Source organism: Takifugu flavidus, chromosome 16, assembly GCF_003711565.1.
Source record: "Takifugu flavidus isolate HTHZ2018 chromosome 16, ASM371156v2, whole genome shotgun sequence".
In the NCBI taxonomy this organism is placed as follows: Eukaryota; Metazoa; Chordata; class Actinopteri; order Tetraodontiformes; family Tetraodontidae; genus Takifugu; species Takifugu flavidus.
In genome coordinates, this window is record NC_079535.1 from 2,259,692 (window position 1) to 2,284,693 (window position 25,002).

Consider the following 25,002-nt stretch of genomic DNA (forward strand, 5'->3'; position numbering starts at 1 on the left):
GTTCTAAGGTGCATTTTCTTGTATTTCTACTGATCTGACAGTATAGGAAGATGGACACTAACACACACACACTTGGTGTTAAAAATGTATATATATATTGTGAGTATTATATGAGAAACACAAAGCCGAAATGGGCTGCAACCCAAATGCCCCCCTCCTGAAATAATTCGCTTTGCACACAACCGAGTGAGACTAATTCAATCCATTTTCTGGTAACACCAAAGCTCGGCGATTCATTGCAAAATAAAAATAAAAAAAAACTCGAAGGAGGAAAAACTGTGGAGCGGAGCTGCTGCTTTTCCGCGGGGTATTTCCACTTGCAATAAAGATCGCGGGCATCATTAGGCTGCGGGAGCGTGCTGCTGGGGGCTTCATCACCGCGGAGTCTTCTGCGGGTTTACGCGGGGGAGTCGTGCTCAGAGAAACGACACGCACTGACGTCAAATGATGTTTATAAAACAGCGCGACCGGCGACGCCACTTCTGAACAAATAAGCGCCAAAGTCCTCAACAGACAATTAACCTGTAGGGCCGCCGGCGCCGAGCCTCTCATTTGGCCGAAGCTGCGCGATGCGACGGTGTTTTAAAGTTTAATCGATGCTCCGCCTCTCCAAACTCGGTCTGAATCCCTGATTTAGTTGTGAAAAAAGGAGCGACGCTGCATCCCGCCGATGACAGAGGCACCACTTATACCGCCGTCACAACTGTGCCAAGAGACAGGGAGTCTTTGAAAGGCACCGGAGCGGACCGTACCGGCATATTAAGCAGCGTCCCGGAGACCGACGCGCTGGGCTCGCACAGGCGCTCGTCGGCATTGTCTTAAACGCTGCGTCTGCGCGCGTCTGAGGATCCGAGAGAGGGGGCATATGGTACTTTTCTACCTTCTGAATAGAAGAACGACCGCAGGCATCAGTGGCAAACAAATGTAAAAGCCCGGCTCCTCTTTTGTAGCCACGGGTGCGCACCGGCACAGAGGCGCAGGACCCGCAGGATCATCGATACGCACTTTGTGATCTGCGTATGTGACGGAGCGGAGTGGAAACGAACGGCGGGATCGGAGCATTTCTATCTCATTCTAAAATTTCATCATGAACACTGGATTGTTGTTTGTGCTCGCATGTTCTGCGGCATTTCTCGCCGGGCTGCAGTGCGCCTCGACGCGGACCACAGCGGGGATGGATCCCCCATCCGCCGACTTCAACGGCACAGCCAGCAGCGGTGGCAGCAGCGGGGAAGCCGGCGGCAAAAGAGACTTGAACCAAACCATAAACTCCAGGATGAAGAGGAAAACCCTCGCGGTGGATTTTGCGGTCCCTTCTCTGTTGCGCTTTTACCTGGAGTCGTTCACAAAGAGGCCCCTGAACCGCGACGGCCAGACTTTACGAGGATATTACACCGTGCGCGCAAACTTAAAAATGCATTGCAGCCCTCTGCAGAAGATTATATCTACTTTTGTAGACACTGCAGACTCTGCGCAGAGGAACGCGTCTGCTAATGGACAGCTCCCATTCCTCTACAAGAGGCCGTTGTCCAAAGTGCTGAATTTGGGCATGACCAAAGCCAGTCGGAAATCCAACCAATTTGTCGTGGAAATCGGGGAGGATATAGTCAGGACAGGATGCGGGGGGCTGTCTGTGTTCGAAGAGGCCCCAGTCTTCACCCTGGAAATTGACCTCACGTCTGTTCTGCTTTGGTGGTTGGGCGCGCAGGGAGGCCGGCTCAGGGTCCGTCTCATGCCCGAGAAAAAAGCGCAGGTGCCTGGGGTAGAGGATCGATACACAGCGGCCATACGCGCCGCAGACCCACGCCTCTTCTTTCAGATATCATCCCGGGGTGAGTCCCCCCCGTTCTCACGCACCCACCCACCCAGCAAACCCCTCCCCTCTCACTGTGATGCTGTTCATTTACACGTGCGTACAAAGCGCGCACGGACACGCGCGCCACAGCGGCCACACGTTCAATGCCGTGATTTCAGTTCTGCTGGGTTTAATCACGTGATCGCCCGTTAGTATCTGACAGCCAGGCTGTTTGCTGAGCTCTAATGTGGGAATGATGACTAGTGTAGGCGAGTGTGTGTGTGTGTGTGTGTGTGTGTGTGTGTGTGGAAGAATCTATCCATTAAGCTCTATTGCTGTTCTCCACACTCCTGATTCATTATTGATGTCAGCCACAACCCAGAGAAAAACTGAACGTTGATTCAGTCCCAAACCTCTCAGATATTTCCAGCTGGGATTCCTGTTTAAGTCTTCAGCCTTCTCTCTCATAACCAGTGCTAATGTGTTCATTGTTGTGGGTGTTTTTAGCATGATGTCTGACTCCGGTGTCCATTTTAATGTTGAAAAGATCACACGACCTGATACATTGAGAAACAGATCTGCTCTCCCCTCAGTGCTGTGTTCCCTGAGCCACAAAGCGCTGAAAGGTGGGTGAAGATTTAAGAGTACAGGCTTTATTTTGATTAGGCACAAATTAAGCGGTTATCTCCAAGAAAGCTTTAGCACTCAATACTCAAGGGCCTTTTCCTCCTTCTGTGCATCGGCACAATCAGTGTAATTGCTTAATCACTTTGATGAAGGAGGATGGCCCAGGAAAAAAAAAGAAAAAAAGAACGCAATGGAACCTATCAGGCCAGGCTGGATAGAAAGCCGATAGGAGGAGGGAGGAACGAGGCTCCCCATAGGCTGCATGCGGGCATGCTAATGCTTTAAATCGTTCGATGCAGACCATGTGATGTGGTGAGGTATAGGATTTTATCGGAGCCAAATCTTCCGTGACGAATGTTTCGAAGGGCTTCAACTGAGAGTCTTGTTTGCATTCGTAGCTGGATGCACGGGTAGAACAGACACCCGAGTGCATCGTAGGACAGGTCCCTGCAGGCATCCAGGACAGAGCAGCTGGGGCCTGCAGGTGGGGAGTCACGGGTCGTCATTTTTAGTAAATGGGTTGCTTGAACGCAGCTCTCTTATCACAAACTGGTGATCAAGATTCCTCTGGCGGAGTAGCACAGTAACCACATGCTCTACCTGTTGCTCAAACATGGCTCGACGAATCTCAGAAAGCATCAGTCACAGTGTTTTATGGCTGAAACGGCAATGAAATGGAGTTTTTGAAGTTGGAACCGAGAGTTTAGTGCCTATTTAAGATCCAAAAGCAACACAATAGAAAAGGGAATATTGATATATTGAATGCTCTGCTATGTGCCCGCAGCTCTCAGTTGACTTAGCAAACTGCCACCCCTAATCGCTCCTCTTATTTTACATCCCTCATTCATCCTTAAACTAGTCAGAAATTGATCACAGTTTGAACAATGAGTGCCCGGAGGAAGCCCCAGTGGGGAATAACTTTAAGGATTCATTCTGATGCCGGTTGACAACATCGCGGTGAGAAAGGGACAAATTACAGCATTGTTTGTCTGACATTAAGGAAATTAGAAAAAGAACAACAAAATCACTGTTTATTTCGTAGTATTGTTATCCGACAACATGCACGGGAGGCAGTTTAGCATGCTTGGAATATACTTTGTTGGCTTGGTTATGATATGACAGTCATGACACCATGGTAACAATTGTTAATATTAGGATACCTGTTATGTGTGTATTAGCATTAAAGACAGGAGAGAGTATAGCTACTGACGCAGGCAGACGGAAGCTGGTTCCACAAGTGGGCTTACATTGTTTTCCGCTTTCTACAACATCGTGTTTACACAGATCGCCTTTATAGCCTATAAGCTCTATGAGAATCGACAAGGCACAATTGTTTACTCACTATTAATGTGCAGACCCACGCAAGACCCCCCAAAAGACACACACAGACACGCACACACACACTCATACATCTGTTCATCTGGCTTGCACATGACTCCACTCATCTCCATATTGCCTGGTCTCGCTCCATTGGCTCTTGTACACCTCTGATTGGCTGCTCTTTGGATATTTGTATGCATTATGTATTTGTTACCCTTTTTCCCAGCCTCTAGTAAAACACTGGCTATTAGCAGGAAATAAACGCCGGCCACGGCACCTGGGATAATTTGATGATCGGGCAAATGTCCCTTTGGGAAGATACTAAATGCTACACCCTGCATTTATACTCATCCACTGTATGTGTGGGCAGGATCATTAATGAGAAATGTATCAATGAACCATTGGGGAAAAGAAAGAACCTTGCTGGGCAGGTGTGATAAGGAGTTGACCTCTACTTTATTAACCTTTGTTGTGCTCATGGAGTGGTACCATAAATAGGTTGCTGGGAATCATTAAATGATCTCAGCATTGTTGGTAGGAGGAAGAGGGCCTCGCTTCATTAACCAACATGCACCTACTGCTGAGCTGTTGACAAGTTAATGATGAAAAGCATTGTCACAGACATGTATAGCGGGGGAAATGGGAAGGGGGGGGGGCTGTGTGGGTGTGGATTTTTTCTTTCCATGTTTGCCCCAGAAGCTATTGCGGTCGCAAGATTTCCAAGTGAGAATCCACCATTTCCTTTGAGAGGCTTACAACAGATTTGTGTTGATGTCTTCGCTGTAAGGCAAATAAATAAAGTGATTTCTTCTGAACCATAAAGAATCCCAGCACTAAATTTGTGAGTCTACACGCGTGGTCCGCTGTTTATCCAACGCTGCTCGAGGCCTGTTGAGAGGGTTACCCTGAGAAGACTTCTAGCCTTCATCCTGGATGCTTCCTCTTCTCTGAACAGAGTGCAGAAAACAAGACTTGATTCAGGGTTTTTTTTTTTAATCACAAGTAATGGTGGAATATGAGGACAAGAGAAGAGCTCAAAGTGAGGCCCCTAGTGGTAGGCTGAAGTGTGTATAGTGACATGATTTATACATAATTAAAATCCCAATCACAATACCTGGAAACATTAGCTGAATTTTGATTTGGTATCATTTCAGTTTTTTGAGAGGCAGAGGGTTCTCGGTTCAATACCCGGTGCAGACAAAACACGGAAGGTGTTCTGGTAGAAGAGGAAGGTGCCATAACACCTTCAGAACTATGCTGAGGTACCCTTGAGCAAGGAACCAAACCCAAAATTGCTCATATTCGGCCCTGGGATGAGCTGGTACCCAGCCTTTACCCACCTGCAGCTAGGATGGGCTCCAGCACCCTCCCCATGACCCTGGAAGGAATAAAACAGTCAAGGAAATGAAAGGAAAGCTTAGTGAAATCAATTCCAGGACAGCAAAACCAGACACGCTATAGAAGAGACCAGATCTAGATAACCAGATAACTAATCATGAAGTACATATCTGTTAAAATCCCCACGGCTGAGCCGATACATTAATTCAGTCAACTTCTATCAAGAGAGAAAAAACAACACAATCACAAAATGGACAACAGAGAGTGTGTTGATTACATCTATTGCTCTCTCTTCCATCATACACATTCATTTGCTTTTAATTGGGCTCCAAAGCAAACTCCATTTTCAGAGCGCACTGCTTGGTTTCTATCAGAGCCTTCGGGGTCTTCCACTCAGAGCCGTCAGTCACAGTTGACCCGTGCAGTCATCCGATGGCTCTGAGAATCATGTCAGACACGTCGCTGACCTGCCTGGGAGGAGTTGTACCATGCCCAAATACAGCCAACAAGTGAGCATCAACAACACGAGGGTGCATAAAAGCCTGAAACGGTACCAGGCAGCAGCATCTTTTGACCTTTAAGTCAGTCTATCCAGGTGGAAAGCTGCACAGACACAGGAAGTGACACGCCATCGCCAGTTCAATGAAACTCTTGACATTTAAACCTTGTATCAATCAGCCCCTAATGGAAAGATCGATAAGAAGTCAGAATGACTCACTGCTTTATTATTTATGCATTTTCTATGATCAGGTTGCTACTCAGTGGTGGCGCCATGACATTCTGATGGACCAGCGGGACTCTGCACAGCTGATCGATAACACGAATCCCACCCTGGTGTGAACCAGTGTTGGCCACCGGCCAGGCTTGAGTTCTGGACAATCCAAAGGTTTAGAAATGAAAGCAAGAACACTCTCGTCTCACTATTCGTTCCACATGTGTTTCTTTATGCATTCAAGATGAGAGCATGGCGGATTCTACAACAGGATCCTCCAGATTAGTTTATTTGATCTTTCAAAGTGGCAGATGAGAATAAAAAGACGTAGCCACAAAAGAACATTTTTAAATTGCATGTTGATGACTGCTGTACTCTAAACATGATTTTAGGTGTTTTAGTCGTATGGGCGCCAACTGGCTGTTGCTCTTCCCAGAAATCAGGGTGAGGCAGTCATAATTTTGGCATTAAGTGTGACCGACTGAGTCGGCAAAGAAATCTGGATATCAGGCGCGCTTGATATTCAATGAGCTCAGACACTTACTTGTACTTCTATCTCTGTGAGGACTTTCTTAGGCATAAAACATTCTCCAGCTCCTTACCCTAACCATCCCAGTGAACCCCTTCACCCTGACCCCGACCCCGACCCTGACCTAAACCCAAGTCTACCGAAGCCTTATAACCTTGTCTTAACCCTCAAAAACGCCTTTGAAGTTGTAAAGTCCAGCCAAAATGTCCTCACTTCGCAAAAATGTCCTCACTTTGCTTATAAAATATAGATTGATAAATAAAGATTGTTAATTTTGGTACTCAAGCACAACAAGTACAACAACAGGCGCACACTCATCCCCAATCATCCCTTTAGCTGGTCAAGACCACTGAGCATGCTGGGACTCTGTACACAGAGCCACAAATGAAGTGTCTGGCGGCAAAGCTGCTCTGACCACACACACACACACACACACCACACACACACACACACACATGCATGCACGCACGCACACAGACATGCACATACACACATCTATGTGTCCATGATGGCCCAGAGGACAGAAAAATACCCACGTCAACATGGTGGCCAATGTTTCCTATCGTGAAAACCTCAGTTATTAATTTGAATCTGGAGCTGCTGGAGTGTAACACCCGGGCGCACTGAAGGAAAAATCTATTTAGTATTCTGAAGTCACTCGTTCTTTCAGTACAGTATGAAATTTTGAGGCTTGCCAAATTGAGAGTCACAGATAAACACCTTGACAATGTAAACAGCAGAAACACCTTTTCAGGATATTAATCGCTCCCATTGTTGGAAATGCTGGGACGGGTGTTTTGTAAGTGAGTCGCCCCCAAGGTGACTTTGGCTGTGATTCTCCCTTTTTCACACTTTCACGTCTTCATTTTTGGTCTCTTTTCTCTTCGTCCCCACCCCCTACCCAATGTTTTAGTTATTTATGCCACTTCTTTTCACAACCACAACCTGCCGGCTTTGATTAATGGTGATGCTTACAGGAGGTTGCGGTGCAGGAGTTCAGCTCAGAGCCAAGTCCAGACGGAAATGTATTCTGCTCTGGAACCGAATGCAGAGCTCCCTCGCTGACATCAACCATATCCACAAAACAAGAAAACAAATTGTGTATAAATGAAGGACATTACATCTTGCAAAGTAGTAGACGGCTGAAAATATAGATTTTTAATAGAACCCTTTATGCTGCTCATACAGTCTATTTTTTATTGTAGTCAAACTTTTTTGTTGGATTTTACAAAACACAAATCTTCTTTTTACTCCAAATAACTCTGCACTTAAAGCCTCCTTATCATGACAACATCAAACTTCAACTTCAACTTAAAGATTAATCTATAGTTTTGAAGAGCAACATAGTAGATATTTATCATTGTGGTCACACAATCTGTTAACGGACATTAGCAGCATTCTGCGGGGCAATATAATTTATGTAGTTTTAAGGCTAAGTCTTATTTATGTACATCTGAAGGAACACCTGTCTGTTGAGGTGGTGTCGAAGCATCCCGGAGACTCTTTTTTTGCAGAGCTTTTAGCTAAACATGTGTCTTTTATAGCTAGTAAAACAGTTAAAGAGAGCAGTTTGTGTGCCAAAACAATGATCCAAAGTGAGATAAAAAAGGCTCCACAGAGCTGATGAGTGCAGCTCTTGACCCCTTTCACAATTTATTGTGGTATAATATAAAAATATGGATTGGGGAGTTTTAATGTCTGGTGGATATAAAGGTTGAGGAGAGGGTTTTATTTGCTGTTTATAGCTGAGTCCTTTATTCTTTACATATGTACATCACAGAAAGTGGAACTCCCTAATGGTCTAGTAAAGCTCCACTTCTCCAATCCTCCCTCGATTGATCTTGGTTGTCACAAATTTAATGAAAATGCACATTTTTTTATTAAATCGAAGCACATCCCTTCGACGTTAACCACCAACCAAGAAACATCAGAGGCTGAACAGGAGCTGCTGGGGTTCACCTGCAGTTAAAAAGGCGTTAACTGATGCGGCGGAGGCATTGTGCACATGAAAGCCTTTGAGTTGCGCTCTGAGTGCTCTTGGGACACATCCCCAGCTCCCTTTATGATCTTTAATGGGATTGTTGAGAACCATCATGGCAGGACAAGAATCATTTGAATGAGATTTGATTAACCATTAAAGGCAATAAAGAGCAGGTTATTGTTTATCTTCCTAATCCTCTGTAGCTCCGTCCACTCCATTCACCTTTCTGGGAAGGTTGTCATATCTATAGTGTGTGTGTGTGTGTGTGTGTGTTTCCTTGTATTTGTTACCCATTCAGTGCCAAAATACTCACCTAACTGAGGACGTTTTTTGCCCGGCTGGTCCCCACAATTTCAAAGCACTGTTGGAGGGTTAAGACATGGGTTTAAGGTTGAGGTTAAGGTCAGGGTTGAAGGGTTAAAACGGGTGGTGAGGGTTAGAGTAGGGAGTTTGGAAGTGTATTAGAAAGAGATAGAAATACAAGTGTGTGTGTGTGTGTGTGTGTGTGTGTGTGTGTAGTCAGAGCAGCTTTGCCACCAGACAGTTCATTTGTGGCCCTCTGGTGTACGGAGTCCCAGCATGCTCAGTGGTCTTGACCAGCTGAAGGGATGGAAGTATAACTTTGCCCAGGCTCCGAGATGATTGGAAGTGCAGTGAATACAGAGCGGCACCGGGGCTGTTTTGATCTCACCCACGCCTCGAGTCGGCTTATCTTCTCAGCTGGAGCAGAGAGGAGGGCACCGAGGAGAAGTTTGATAAAGTCTCAACTTTGGCTGGGTTGTCCTCCGCTCGTCTACCCTTGAAAGGTTACAAACAGCTCCCGGCATTCCAGTCATATCAGCGGTGGCAAAATTAAGTCGTAGGTTAATGTTGTAATTTAAAATGTGACGGGTGCACGAAGAGCAAAAGAGCGCGTTAAATGCTACACTGCAAAACCAGTAAAGACCAGAGTGACTTCAAGTGTTAGCCTGCTCCCAGTGGTTCTGAGTCGAGGCTTAGCCACTAAAAAACACATTTACATCTAAGTAGATAAAATGTTCCTCCCAGGTAAATACCCTTAAATATAAGACATTTATGAATCACCAATTGAAAGTTGGTTGTGGTCATTTTTATTCAAATAAACGTTTTTTCTACAACAGATTTGTTTTTAATTGATGCAAGTACCTAGTAATGTAGTCAATTTGTCACTAATTTACTCATTAAAACACCCTTTTTACGCTCCAAAGCAACAAGTAACATATAAGCAGAAAATGCGAGGCACCAGGGAATAAGAAGGGCGCGCTCATGTGCCAACAAAATCTCTGCCAGCTGGAGTGATGAAGAAATCTGAATATTTCAATTGATGCAATGTCAGGCCATGTCTGTAGTGTGTTCCCACGTGCCCGTACTCTTATAGCACCGCCAGGCCCGAGTTTTTGCACCATTGGTCATGCGTGGCTGTAGGGGGCTCTAGTGAACGCCCTTCTGTCTTAAAGTCGATGACGGGTTAATGGTCGCACTTAGAAATACAGAATAATATCCCACATTTGCCCCTAGTGCTTCCACAGAAGCAGCCAATTTGATCCACATTGCGTCAATTAGCCAGATTGTGTCAATGGAGAAAAACTGTGAAATCTGATATGCACATAAGTTTTCCCTGGCTGTAAACTTTCATTGTGGTATCACTTGCAGCTATATTCACACACGTGCTTGGGCATCTGTTGCCCGTATAGGCTCATCTCAATCCGGACTGTTGACATGGTTACAATAGTGTGATTCCTTACGTCTTGAGAAGACAATAGATATTTACGTGGCAGGTCGTGTTTCAGAATAGCTCAACATTTTTCACTGGAGCGACATTAGGATTAAAACAAGCTGCTGTTGGGGGAGGTAATGAATTCCAAATATCGTCGTATATTCTGAACCATGGCGATGTAATTATTTAAACGGACAGGATACTTCATCGTGTGACCGTGACATCGGGGGAAGCGAGTCAGAGTTTGAGGTAATGTGAGTTTTAAACTCGCCATCTAGCAGCCGGGCGAGGAAGCGCCTCAGAAATGTCAACGTCCCTTTGATCTTCACGCATCTGATTCGACCGGCGTGATCTTGTTGATGTTATTTAGCTGGACTCGCACAGATTGAGATTGAGGACGACTTTCAGTCACATGTGTCGCATGCGGCCGCGTGATTGTGTTTGCGTGTTTGCATGTAGCTCAGTCCAGTTGTGTATTATGGCTGTACTGAAACTCTCTTCGATGGCTATGATGCTACAAAGAATTAGCATCAAGCTGGTCCTGCAGAGGTTCCTTCCTGAGTCGGAAAAGTAACTCTTCTTTTGCTGCCCTGACCTTCAAACAGACACTCGGCATCATATCTGCGTTGGTTGGAAAATGTTGTGGATGAAAGCAATCACTGGAGGTGAGGCCCTGCAGGGAAGCTCATGAGCAAGGTGCCACATTAAATCACGAGCTACGCTAGCTGTGGTTTTGTCAGTCCAATTACGTCCAAACTACCCCTTCTGTTCTGTGCCTCTAGCTTGGACGCACGTCTATGTTTGACACAAACTCATTGTGATCGGAGGGACACAGAAATAGATCCAACTTTTTCAGATACAAGACCAGATGCAATTTTTTTGTATGCGAGTTGAAATGTGAGAAAAGAGGTGACACGTATCCAACACGTGTGCGTTTCTATTTTCCCCCGCGATAAGACTAATGTTAGATGCATCATGGAGCGATAACAGACGCTTGAATGGGCGTCAGGATTGGTGAATGGGCCAATATGTAATCTCGCTGTGGTGACACGAGTACTTTGAGAAACATAAGATTCAATCTTTCATTCCTGGCTGCCGCTTTTAAAGAAAAACTGGACTCGACTATCATGTATCCTAAAATCACGCTTTGAGAGTCCACAGGAGCCAAGCTGCTGACTGACAAGTATGAGAGAGGCCTTATCTGTCACCTCACAGGCATTTCATTATAAAAACCACCGACTTGTCCCGTATCTGCGGAATGACGGCGATTGCAGCCGCCTGGCGGCCAGATGGTTAACGGGGACGATGGGCTCGAGGACAGGCTGATTATCTAAAGGTTACAAATTGAACTCGGACGTGGCCATTTTGGCTTCTGCTCTATCATTCCGAATTGTCGATCCTCGAACCCTAATGTGACACGGCTCACGCTCGCCGGAATAAAATCGGACGCAAGAGACTGGGTTCCGTACAATGGCTTCAATATCACTTTACAACTCCTCCTTTTCTCTGTGACAAAATACCACAGGGTGTTGTTAAATGACATGAGTGACTCAGTTCATCTTCCTATGGCAATGACGAGCCACATAATGGGCTGGCTCCAGCGATTTGGCATCTAAACTGATGGCGGGACTCTATGTAGTGTAACGGCATTGACGGGGTCCCAGAGCAGGGCTCGTGTGGTCACCCCATTAAAAAAGAGAAAAGAATAAAGTAGAACACGGTGCGGAAAGAAGGCCGAGCTAATGACCTAGAGGGAGACAGAGAGTGTTTTTCTCAGCAAGCAGAGGTTGAGAGCATCTTGACTCGTCTCTTGAAGCGCGGCCTGTCTCCTTTCCCTTTTGCCCCAGACTCTTTATTCATTGACGAGGAGCCGCGCTCATTTAGCCGCGGCATATTTACTGCAGAGGGCTCATTTATAACTCCAGGGGAGCTCGCACATTAGCAACTTACAAAAGTTGAAATAATAATGAGGAATGGTTTGTCTCCTCGTTTATACGTTTGGGTTAGGGGCAAGATTCAGCCACCAGAGGTGGCCCTTTTTAGACGGAGGGTCTGGTGGTCGTGACTCATGACCGGTGGATTTCAACGGAGGTTTTATTCATTATTTTACACGTCCAAGAGCGATCCTCAGAAAGGTTGAAGGCCACTTCAGGCAAGAGAGGAAGAACGAAACCAAGTTTCCTTTCATGAGAACAGCAATATACTTCTGAGCATAGGTATAGAACACATAAAGGTTCAGGATGTGACGATGTCACTAGGTTAGCTGAGAGGATTTTTGCGATTGAAGCAAAATAAGCGATTTCTAATCTGAAATGTAACAATCGTATTACCTGCGCTGAAGGGCTGCTCATCCGCAGCCTTCCCTTCCCCGACAGCTCTGCTGCTGCGCATCCGGACCCGTAACTGTCCCTGCGTTCATCTCTTGTGACGGATGGCTGTCAGCGCTGTCGTGACAGAGCCGCGGCGCATTCCTCACCGACCACGCCGCGCCGTAGCGCGCCGCTGCTGAATAAGAGAACCTTGTCATTTTAGCTTGGATAATTTCTCTGTTATCTAACCTAATCTTTGCCAGGCTCGCCCGCACAAGATTGATCTCGCTCCCTCCACATCTGCGCTAGTTGCAAAAGCAATTTTTCACAGTGATTTATGACACATCTGCAGCTCTATGTGGGGTAAACAAGTAAAGAGAGAGTTCCTTTTAGAAGGAACTCTTCCTGAAAGCTGATGTTTGGGGTTTGTTGAAATACATTTTCCTCGTGTATGAAAAGAGAGATTCTAGGTTTAAAAAAAAAGGTGTGGGGACTGATTTTTTATGATGCAGTTGAGGTCACTCGAGGTGGTTTGGTATGGAACAGGCTGTGGATGCCAGCTGGCAGTGGGGGCTATAAATGAAGTAAACAACAACAAATGAATGAAAAAGTGAGGCCAAATGAATGGATGCCAGCAGTAGGGAGGCAAGACCCTCTTACTCTGATTAAACATCAGGGCCATCATTGGGCAGGAAGCCATTAGAGATGGATTGTATCGGCTTTGTGGTGAGGCGTGCCTCAGTTTCAAAGGAAGACATGTCAGCGCAAAGAGGTTTTGGTCCCTTGCACCACCCCAAGGATGTATTCGGTCTTTCTGAATTAAAGCAGAGCAGTTTTCAAATATCCACTGAGTTTCCAATTTTACTTCACAAAAGAAGAACTTTGTGCACACAGACGTCCGGAGGCAGAAAAAAAAGAAGCCCAACACAATCTGTCCTTAAATATCACGGTGACGATAGCGGCATTTGTGCTGACAAAACCTTGGAGTCACCAGCCTGAGCATGAGGTAGTTAGAAAGTTGTGATGCTTTGGCCCTTTTAAAGCCGCCGCTCTCCGTCTTCAAAGTTCTACCCGTTAGGTAGCCGCCATCTGGTTCCTCGCTGTGTGAGGAGCAACACGAAGACGAGGTGATGAGGAAGCTGCCACCGGCGGGCGGCGTCCAACAGACAGCGTGTAATCCCTTTACAACACGTCGTTTGACACACGTGCAGCCGGAGAGAGATTGTTGAGATTTGCGCATTGATCCGCGCGGCGGCCCTTCCACACAGGCAGGCTCATTTGAATACAAAAAGGATGGGAAGATGTTGGGATGGGGGGGGGGAGGGTTGTCGAGCAGCGCGAGACCGTCAATGAAGTCAATACGTCTCTGTGGAAAATGCACCGAAGGCCACGAGCCAGTGAGGGCGGCGCGAGGGGAATGAGAGGACAGCATAACTGATGAGAGAAGAAGATGCTAGGGGACGATCGAGGACGGAGCCAGGACAAAGAAAGCAAAAGTATAATAGCTAAAAGTTCCGGCTTGTCAAACATTGAACGCCTTTAGTCCACAACAAACGCCGGAAAGTGAGCTGTAAAAGAAGTCTGTGTGGCAATTAGCATAAAATACGACCCTCCCCAATGCATGTGGACATTTTTTGGCAACGCTATGGTGGCGTTACGAAAAGGAGGCCAGTTAGCATTAGAAAGCACTTTTTCATCCACTCATAAATTTACTGGGCACAAAGACAAGGCTCTTATCACTAAAAGGTCATAAAGTTGCTCGAGGGGGCTGTTAAGTGTGTCCTCTGGCTCTCGCTCGCTCGCTCTGTCTCTCTCCCTCCAATCTCGCCACCATGCCAGCACATTTAGTGCAGGAGAGGAGTTCTGTTGGATGGCAATGAAACCACGGCTCAGCAGCAAATATGTCCCATAATGAGGATAAATCTCTGAATCGCATTGCGAAACACAATTAAAGCATTTTTAAAGGCGTGTCGTTTATCAAAGCACATGTGAGCAAACTGATGGGAAATCAATATGAAGGCAGATTCTGATGCCCCACAGCTTTATTTAAGTGAACTACATCCTCGTACGGGCTCGTATTGGAACCTTTTTAACACTCGCGCTAAAATTGCAATTCCATTCTTTTCTTTTCTTTTTTTCTTCTTTGACCCAGTGGGAACACAATGATTAATTACATCTCCATGCATTGTCTCCTATCTGGCAGCAGTACTTATCTCCTCAGGATGAATGGCTGCTAAAGCTGCTGCTGTTTCATCTGCAGTTGGCTCCCAAAAGTGGTAATAATGGCAGCACAAATGGGTCATTTTCTCCAGTAATTGAAATAGTTTTTTTTTTTACTAATATGTACATTAGGGCTGCTTATCGTGATATGCGTACCACTGATTAGGCTTAAGGTATCACTGAATTAGAGCCTTATAAAGAGATATTTGAGTTTTGTGAGGCAAAATTCAAACGCATTTATATGTAATTTCATAAAATCTCATTCTATAAATGTTTTCACAGTATTATGACCTGCCAGTGTCCATTCATCCATCTATTATTTATCATTTTATCCCTCAGTGGGATCGCCGGGGGGCTGGAGAAGAGCTCACCCTCTCTAGTCGCTAGCTCGTCCTCAGGCTAACATAGATAACAATCGTTCACACAAGGTTGACTTAGTCTCCGATTATCATTATTATTAGTATTAGTAGTAGTGTCAATAGTATTGTGATAATGATGCTAAGGATCATATAAGGGTGGTAGATATCTCCAATACTGTCAACAGTAAACAGTCATTGATTTTATTAGGAATGTACAAACATGTTTACAATGTTAACACGTTCAATACTTTGTCCAAGCATCAGTGGAAAGGCGCTGGGATTCTCTTCACCTCGAGCAAGAAATGATAAAGGAGGACGGAAGAGCCGGAGGTGGAATGGGAGCGACTCTTTGATGTGCTCGTACCTTTTATATCAGAGGTGAAAAATCTGAGGACACGGCAGCACATCCAGCAGAACCACCCGCAGAGCGGGAGACGCGACGAGCCGCTCACTTCAAAGCGCCAATCGAGACGGAGAGGTTTTAAATTTCAAAAGGAGGTGAGGCATAATGACACCAGACGCAGTGAGAATGACTTTCACTCTTCTTCTTCTGCCATGTCCTTTTTTTCCCTTTCCTCTTTTAAAGTGCTGCCCTTAACGGTCCTGGCCGCCCTCTCTTTCATCGTTATTTACCTACCACATAAATTATTTCTTTGCCAAGCAAAAAAAGCGTAATTCTTTTTCCTTCCAAAACATCAGAGATAAAAGTTAGTGCTATACCGGCAGGCTAGCTACTTCCTAATGCCAGTATTGTGCAGCTTCTAATATTCTGTATCAGGTTATGAGTTATTGTGAGCTGATCAGGAGAGGATGAATCCAAGCCGCCATCGCCATGTTTCCCTTCGCCTAAAAACATTTGCAATATAAGCGTGATTGCAAATGATGGGTCTGTAATAATGGAATGAGCTTGTGAGGCAGAACAGCAAAAGAAGGAAGTAGAGTTGGGGCCTGTAGGCCTTGCAACATGAAGAGCTACAAACAGATAGCAGCAGTTAGCCAATTTATTTCATTTTTCTATCAACTGGAGGTTCAAATTGCAGAAGATGCTCCACAGGAGAGGAGATCACTTGTATGACAATAGCAGCAATGCAATACATTATTTCTTTGCTATGAAGCTTTTGAAACTAGAGGCCCTTTCGAATTGATGGTTTGGAAATGCAAGCTAGCCTTGTGAATAGCAGTAAAATAGCTTGTTTTTTAATATAGAGCAGGCGGTTGTGTGATTGCCCTGATGTGTGTACTGAAAATTGCTCAAAACAGAATATTCTCCATCAAAACGAACTCAGATTTGTCTGTCAGCTGCAAGGGCTCACAATATGATCTTGCTTTTAGCGTCAACGCCTCATATTGGGCTATTGTGATTGTATTGTTCGGTAGAAAAAAACTGTTTCTTTTTTTTCTATAACGGCATCCAGCTTGACCTTCCATAATCCGCCACGAGTGGGGGAAAAAATAGGATTTCATTTAACACCAGCTCTCACCCGTTTGCCCCGAAGAGTCTGTCTGTCCTGGTTTTTGATACCACAGAAGCACAAAACACGGCACTGGCAGCCTCGCACCGGCAACAACGAGAGCAGACACGGAGCACGGAGGTATAGACAGGCGAGTCAAATGAACAGGTGCTGAAGCAGACAGATGAAAGCCGAGATGGCTCGGGATTGGAGGGTGGGAGAAGAGACGGAACAGATCTCTGATCCTCTGTTCAATGAACACTCCTGAGTTTCTCATGTCATCTCCAAGCCAAGCTTCAAAAAGCAGAAGCAAACACCAAACATCTCTCCTCTTTGTTTCCAGCCTTTGTGCCGCTTCCCGCTCAAATTCACTGGTGAGGTCTTTAAACAAGCCACAGGTTCCCAGGCTCATTAACCATCCTATAGGAAGGAAAACACACGTATCTTTGCACAATTTTCTTTATTTTTTAGTATTTGTGGGCCGTCCTATAATAAAAAATCAATTCAGGAGAAGGCCTGTGTGCATGGGTTCCTCTCAGAAGTCATTATTTAGGATTTCTGCAGTGTTCCAGCTTTTCCAAGTCAAAATGTGAGGGACAAACCGACAGTGTGACCAGAGTGGCTTACGCTAGTCCAGCAGACCTCTCTGAAATATAGATAAGTTACCTTTGCTATCACTTCAGCTGACCTGGTATCTTGACAGAGATAAGAGAAAGACACCACAAAACACCACTTCATGCCAGCGTGGACAAAGCCGACAGGAGATCCCAACGATCCAGCACGTCCGCGCTTCATCACCTCCTCGCTGAGGACAGGGAACACCACAAGGTCCGTTTGATGGCAGAGAGCTACGGCACACGGAGCTTGTTCTCCTGTAGTCTGATTAAAACGACGGTTGGCGGCAGAATCAGTGAGGACTGAGCCGTGGAGGCCATCAAAGCAGCGGCTGTTTCGACAAAATGAGAGCGCAGGGGTGGCATAGGAATCAGAATTCCCCGCTAACCGATTGTGCGAGTTGATCTAAACACATCGAAAGCAGTTTTCTTCATATTTGCGCTGGTCTTTTGATCAAGCAGAATGAATGTGTGCAAACTCCCCCCCCCCCACAGTTAACATTTCACCACGTCTCGCCTTCAGGGCTCCTTTGATGAGGGACGCCCCGGCAGATAGCGGCCCTCATAAGAGTTCACTGAACTTCACAAATAATTTCATCGATAAATAAAACTCACTTTGCTCCGTTTTTTTTTCTGGGTTAAATTCTCGGTGCTTTAAAGGCGAGACGCGGAAATGTTGGAAATTGTGCCGCTGCGTCTCAGGACAGCGAGAAACTGCTGACTGCCAGCCTCAATGCCTCCCTCAAATATTCAATCATGACGCACCACAGCGGGGAAAAACCAAATTTGCCATTTCACGTCCTCTCTAGACCTTTGCCAGTTCGGGTTTGTGTAATTGTCGTCACGCAACAAGAAATCACTAACGTGGCCGCTGCTGTTACTTTCTCAGATGCTGCGAAAGCTGTAGCTAACCAGCCCAAAAACGTTCGGAACGCACTTTATGAAATGTTTTAGGGTATACCTAAAAAATAAAGATCCAAAGAAACATTTAGTCTGTCAAAAAAATCAGGTTTAGTGGCGATTTATTTAAAAGGAAAAACGAATTGAGACGATACTGTCCATCATTGCTTTTAAAAGTTCACTTCCGTCAAGCCCAGGCTTAATCTGTCCTACACACGAACCATCATCATGAGGAAGAAGTTGCCTTTTTAAGCTTCCCATAACTTAAGAAGAAAACTGCTGACTAAGGTCTAACGGCCGGGGTGTCAACCCAAATACGGCACAGAAGAGAGTTCAAAGGTTTACTGAAACTCTGGCAGACGCACAAACAGTTTAAAACCTCAGTGGCAGACGGCTGGGTCACGTCCGGCAGGGGTTCGGGACCAGGAGACGACGACACAGGCAGGCGAGCCGACGAGGAGCAGGCAGGAGGAACAATATAACCAGGTGGTAAGTCAGAACCTGGGAAACAGGAAACAGGAGAACGGCTGAAATCCTGGTCAGGGACACAAGGCACAAGGTCTGGCACGGTAATGGAGTGATTGGAACTGGTGAGGTTATGCTGGGATGGCAGCTGTGTTCACAGGTGAGTTGAGTCTATGTGGGCGTGGCTTGCAGGACCTACAACCTACCTGTACAAAGCCTGCGGGCCTGCAACATATCCAAGGTCAGAGCTCAGGGTCTCCACCAAGCTGCATCTAAATGATACACAACAGACCTACAAACAACGTTCCCTCTAAGCTGCGCGCTTGCGCAATCGCGCACTGCTTGCACATACTCAGCGCACGAGAAAATCTATGCAGCGCACACAATAAAACGTATTAATTAATATCTAATTTTAGAACTGATATAATCTAATTAATTAGACCAGTAATATTGTTTTCTGTACCATTTGGCCACGTAAATCAATGAGCGACAGGTGTCCAGCCAATAATCCGATACAGTTCACTAACGCTACGCAGCCAATCAGCATTGACAGTGTTTGCGTACGTGCCCTGCCTTTACTCGCCGTGCACGTTAGCTAGCTAACAGTGCAACGGAGTTAAGAGATGCAAATGCTAATCCCTTATCATGGCGAAACGAACGGGCAGAGACACATCCACTCATCAAGCCAAAGTAAAAAAGAAATGCGGTTCTTTTAAGATGGAATGGCTGTCGGAGTATGTGCACATAGAAGAACAAGCGGTGAAACTGAGGACTCTCACATATAACAGTACACATCTCATGAACAACAAGATTTTTGTCTTTTTCATTTTATGTGCTGCTGTCATTTGGTTCTTTTAATAAGCCATGTAACTTGCTATGATCCAAGGTTTTGAACAAGCGTGATACTGGTGTGTGGCCACAGCGTACCCATCTGATGTTGCTCAGTGGTCCTCAGTGTGCTCAGGGAACTTGTGTGTCTGCTCAGACACATGAAAAATTAGAGGGAACATTGGTTAGATGTGCCTTTGAACCCAGAGAATTACCAAAGCTAATTCCCCAGTCTGGGTTTTTGGTTGCCATGCTGCCGTCAATTCATAGTTTGAGGTCATGTATCTGACTCACTTCCTGGAATTCCATTTAGTAAGCAGCTGTGTTTCTTGTTCATTTTTAGCTTCCGCCTGTCCGTGCTGCCCTTTTTTTTCAGTCTGCTGGAGGGAAGAGAGTGTTATGAATCTCTGGAACTCAAGATTTTAGCAGAATTATGCAGAGCGTTATTGCCACTGCGAATCCGTTTCCCCTTTCCCTTTATTGGACTGTTTGGTTATCTCCCTCCTGTTTTTCTCCTCATATCTAAAATAATATTCGACAGAAAGTACAGAATGAGCACCAGAAGAGGAACATTTGAACACACGTTCTACCTGAACGGATGAGGATATCAACTAGAGTTCTGGTGAGCCGCCCTACTAGCAAAGCAATACTAAAAAAAATGAATTTTCTGCTAATATTACATGAGAATGACACCAGAGGGTGATCATATAGCATAGCAACATATGGTGTGTGTGTGTAAATTCCAGGATCTCTGCACATCCACACGAAGGTTCATTTTATATCTCGCCAGCTGATGAATTTTTAAAAAGAGCAAAAGCAATCTACTTTTTTTCTCCTCAAGATTGTAATGACAATGTCTCGTGCCATCGTTAGCCGCACCAGCTAGAAGTATTTCTCTGTTTGCCGACTTCCCGCCCGCACTTTGTGTCCACTTAACTCGGCGCTCATCCTTCTGCCTGTGCTGGGGAAACAGATGATGAAAGATGACCTAGATCGTGCTTGCAGAGGCTGGGCTGCGTGCAGTCGACACATGAACGTGTGACAGAAAACAAGGTGGCATGTCTTGGAAGCTAAGCTAGCCCTATTCCCTCTGGCCCTCATAGACAAAAGGCATGTCGCAACTCTCCATAGCATGGCAGAATTTAAACTTCCCAGCCACTTATGCATCCCTCGCCTTTATGCACACGCTTTTATATCTTTGCACAGCAAAGCAAAGCACGTCGGGCTTCTGGCAGAAGCTCAGCCTACCTTCTACCAGACATTTTAATAAGGGTTTTTCTTTGTTCAAACTTTGCCCTCCAGGGAGCCCCCCCTCCCCAAACCAAATAGGGAAGCTGTGGCTCTGTAAACATTGTCTCAAAAGGCCCTTATCCAACGCATCGCTCAGTTGTTTGGCACAATTATTTGAACATTGAAGACTGAAAAAAAGAGCTTGTTTCAATGAGCCTCAGACATTTGTGTAGCTTTAGTGATACCAAGCAAATTAGCCTTTGAGTTTTGATTTCCTTTTTATTTCAACACACAAACAAAATTATAGTGGAGTGCCCTGCGACCGCTGATTACCGCCAAATTATTGGGTGTGCTGTGTGGACAGACAAGTACACAATCCTAATCTTGGCTCTCAAATGAAAATCAGGCTAATGACGGGTTATTTATGTCTTTAACACTTCGCACAGCACGCAATCAGCGCTGTTTACATAGCTGTGTTGACGCCTCGTGTCCAGTTTTATATGCTGCTGTGGCGGAATCAATTTGGCGCACTTTACGGTCTGGTTTCTAAAAGAATGACCTGAGCTGTAATCTGTTCTGCATCCGCGCCGCGTTCCCGTCTCTGAATCGTGCCACTCCCTCACTGCCGCATCGCTTGATGGCTGAGCGACATCGTGGTCGAGCTCTCACGAGTCACGTTTCGCGGGGCCGTAGTTCCGCAGCCGATCGGGCCGGGCCTCGGCGCAAACTGACGCCATTCCAATCTTCTCAACCAAAATCATGTGCCTCGTTCATGGCGAGACGTGGTGAAAGCTGTCAAATGAACATTTCCTATCCAATTCTCCTCCTCGGTCTTTCTGTTTTATCCTATTTTAAACTTCCACAGCAGTCAGCGACCACACCAGAACCTTTCACACAAGCACCGTTTAGGCAGTAGCAGTGGACAGCAGGAAGAACCATGCGCACTCATCGCTGCATTGATGGGCGCCTCGATAAAAAGCCCTCACTTAGATTCCTGGTGATTCTCTGGTTCTTGACTCGGAATGAACAGCCCGGAGCTAATGGTTTATTGTCTGAGAGGGGACAGCAGGAGGCAGCTACGCTAACCGACATTTTCTGCTTTAGTTGAACACTGTTGCTATGGCGTTAACTCACCTGATTGCTTAGCATCGATGAACAAGTCACCGCAGTAAGAAGCAGTTATTTCCTACGGATTGGAATGAAACTTATTTAAGTGGCTTTTTCTGTCTTTGTTGAGCTTTTGTCATAAACATGACATCTTTAAATCACCAGTTTTTTACTGGTACGGAGAATAGGTAAATGCAAACAGCTGCACCTCCTCCTGCCAGCAGGGGGTGCAGCCCTCAGCACCCACTATGGGTGCTAATGCTATTGCTAATGTTTGAGTCTTGAAATGTGATAAATGAAAGTGAAACTAGCAAGTATTCATTGTTTGAAAGTCCATGATGTTAACTTCAGCTAGTGTACTACTTCAACTGTGCAGTTATACATCGAAACACTTTGATAATGTGGCAAAATAAATTGATTTAGATCCTCATCTTATTTCTTTCATTGTCGGATATGGTCAGAGGGAATCGCAGAGTACCACAGCGTCAAAAATCAAATTTTTTCTGCTCATTTTTAGCAGAGAATTCTGAGCTTTTGAATTTTTTTTTTAACCTTTTTCTAGCTTTCCTTTAATGAAAACAATGCTTGCGAGTTTCAGAAGACTGTCAGCAAACTTCAGCAGTGTCATGATCTCATTTCAACAGACACTCGAAGAGGATTTTTCCTTTCTGGGTGGTTCTTACTGTTTACTTGCCGGTACAAATGCATTAAAAAACATGCAGACATTTCCACATAAAGATGTCAGATTTACACATTACACGTTCAGAGACTGTGAGTTGTAATTAATCAATTGATTAAATCCAAAAGCTGTACAGGGCAAAAACATCATTAGCATATTTAGTGGTTTTCAACGAAGCCAGGCTACTTTAATGGACAACTTTTAATTGCGTTGACTACGGTGCGGTTTTTAAATCCATCACACACTCCCATTCTTCTTATTGGGGAGGCGATTGAGCTTTTAAGCAAGAGCCTCGACTCATTTCGGAGTCCAGAAGAGTTCAGCTGCCATCACTTTGAGACAGGGCAGAAAACAAACAACAGCCTAATTGCATGTCTGGCGCAGCAGAACAGCGGAGCTTCCACAATGAGCGTTACAGTGTAAACCAGTTTAGCTTTTATCAAGCTAACCATTCGATTGGTTCACTTTTACCACTCTGGGGGATTTAGAAGCATTTGAAGCAGTATGAAAACAATTGCCATCGTATCCAGCAGTTTATTGTCCAGTTTCTGTTATTGTTTTTTTATTACTATTAGCACTCTTCCCTGCTGGACTGTTTGGTTTCTGGGTGTTTCATGTTAACAATGCTTGTGAGTCCTCAAAATGGACCAAAGCAGATCTGAGGGCCATCCCTGGCAGCCCCTCAATACAGCCCAGCCAGCGTTGTGTGTTTGCTTCATTTATTCCTGATCCACATAGATTATTAACTGCTCGTAACTCACATGGGGGCTTCTCTATTCGGGATTGTCCATCACATTCCTCCGCTCATGCTCCAACTCAATTATTGTCCCCCTTTTGGTAGATAAATAGAAAGTTTCCATTTTTTTATTATCTTTTAATGACAACGAACCAGATGCTCATACCTTTTTTTTCCCCAATAACACCAAGCTTTCACTGGAGATACAGCTTGAAAAGTGTTTTCTTCATTGTTGAGTTGGAGTTTAGTTACCATTACTGAAGATTACAGGAAGTGTGCATGATTATGGAAACTGAGCCGTTTGCTTTAGAACACAAACTCTTTGGTCCAGCTTTTGAGGAGCCATTATATCTGACATTTAGTTCCAGACTATATATATTTAAATGGTAATATCCTTTGGCTTCATATGCCTGCCCTTTATCACACTACACACACTTATGGATCTTACTCAGGCTAGATAGATGGATAGATAGATAGATAGATAGATAGATAGATAGATAGATAGATAGATAGATAGATAGATAGATATATAGATAGATAGATAGATAGATAGATAGATAGATAGATAGATAGATAGATAGATAGATAGATAGATAGATAGATAGATTTTTGTCTTCTTCTCATGCCTGTGTAGGTTTTCTCCAGATACCCCAGTTTCCTCCAGCAGTCCAAACACATGCACATGAAACTAATTGGAGGCTGAATTCATGAATTTCCATGTCTCAAAGGACTGCATGGAAGAATGGTGCGTGTGCCTTAAAACAGCGCCATGACCTTGGCATTATACAACAACTGTTGTGATGGCTGCTGGTATTAACACACAGGTGGGGGGAGTTGAATTACAGAGTTCAGCTGTATATTCTATATTCGCTCATCAAAAAAATGCTAAAGCCAGTTTCTGAATGCAATCTGTCTCTTTACATGCTGAATGTTTATTCCTGAGGCCTGAACACATGAATGGCAAGAAGTGGAATGTTTTGCTCATCACCTTGACTCTGCAGTTTCGCTGTTAAATCCCGATATTGCTTCATAAACAACCCACCTGATGAACAACTCGCGTCTTATTTATTCAGGAAAATTCCCGAAAGCCAGTGCAGGAAGTCATGAGAACGCCGCGTCGTTTCAGTCTGATTTGCTGAAATACGTGCTTTCCAAAACGTTCCTCACCTTCTTCCCTCCACTGAGTGTCCATTTATGTTCATACGTCTCCCCCATGACAACATAGAAATGACCAAATCATGTCAGAAATATCACAAACAACAATCTCCAGCATCATTTCCCACACGCGTGACTGTAAATTCAGACCAAATTCAACCGCAACAGAACAATTTCGAGCCCTTCCATGGTCTCGTCCGCCGGCAAGGTAGAGAAAATAGCAGCACAGTAGCAGTGCAGGAAGGAACCTGATGACAACAGGAAATAAAAGCCAGGGAACACATTTCCTTTGCTGCTTTTGCGCATGTAATATTTTTTTTTGGTTCCTTCGTGCTTTCATTGCTGCTGAAAAGCCGAAGGAGGCGACAGATGTTGATGTAGATATTCTGTGTAAGAAGAACATGGGTGCAGGGCCAAACACCAAAGTTTGGCTTACTTTAGAATTGAATGCTGCTTTTTGTTGACTATGAGGGCTCCGTCTCGTGGGAGGAATGCACATTTGTCACTGTGTTCCCACAAGGATTCATTAAGACTGAAAGCTCTACTAGAACGAGGGGTAAATAATAGATAGCTTGTAAAATCCAACATCTCAGATGCCTGTGTGGCTGCTCTTGTCAAGTTAGCACAAAAAAAAGGATCCCTAATGTCTTGGATTGCTTTTAAGAGGTCACAATTCCAAGCTGAGCCCGAGTTTGACCCTGACCAAGACCCCTCAAAGTGATTCTTCAAGGGACGAGGCCTTTGCTGGGATCTCACAGAGGGTTCTCATACCCCAGAGGGAACGCGTCCTTAAGCCTCGCAGCAATGCATATGGAAGGCACAATCACTCCATGTTCCCCAGCGGCTGAGAAGAGAGGAGAGATAAACTGAAGTGCTCATCAAGAGGAGGGCGCTTGTAAAGGGGAGCCAGAC

At 45.1% G+C, this 25,002-nt stretch overlaps 1 protein-coding gene across 2 annotated transcripts in view; it reads left to right on the top strand.

Annotated features, from left to right (window-relative positions):
• The first annotated feature begins 359 nt into the window (after window positions 1-359).
• The window catches only part of alk (ALK receptor tyrosine kinase), a 264,817-nt gene continuing 240,174 nt past the window's right edge, over window positions 360-25,002 (top strand). Inside the window, exon 1 of one of the 2 annotated variants that reach the window (XM_057058765.1) lies at window positions 360-1,832. In XM_057058765.1, the coding sequence (XP_056914745.1) occupies window positions 1,088-1,832 (745 nt within the window). In that variant the 5' untranslated portion in view covers window positions 360-1,087. The remainder of the gene's footprint in view (window positions 1,833-25,002) is intronic. The other variant, XM_057058766.1, reaches the window with a different exon arrangement.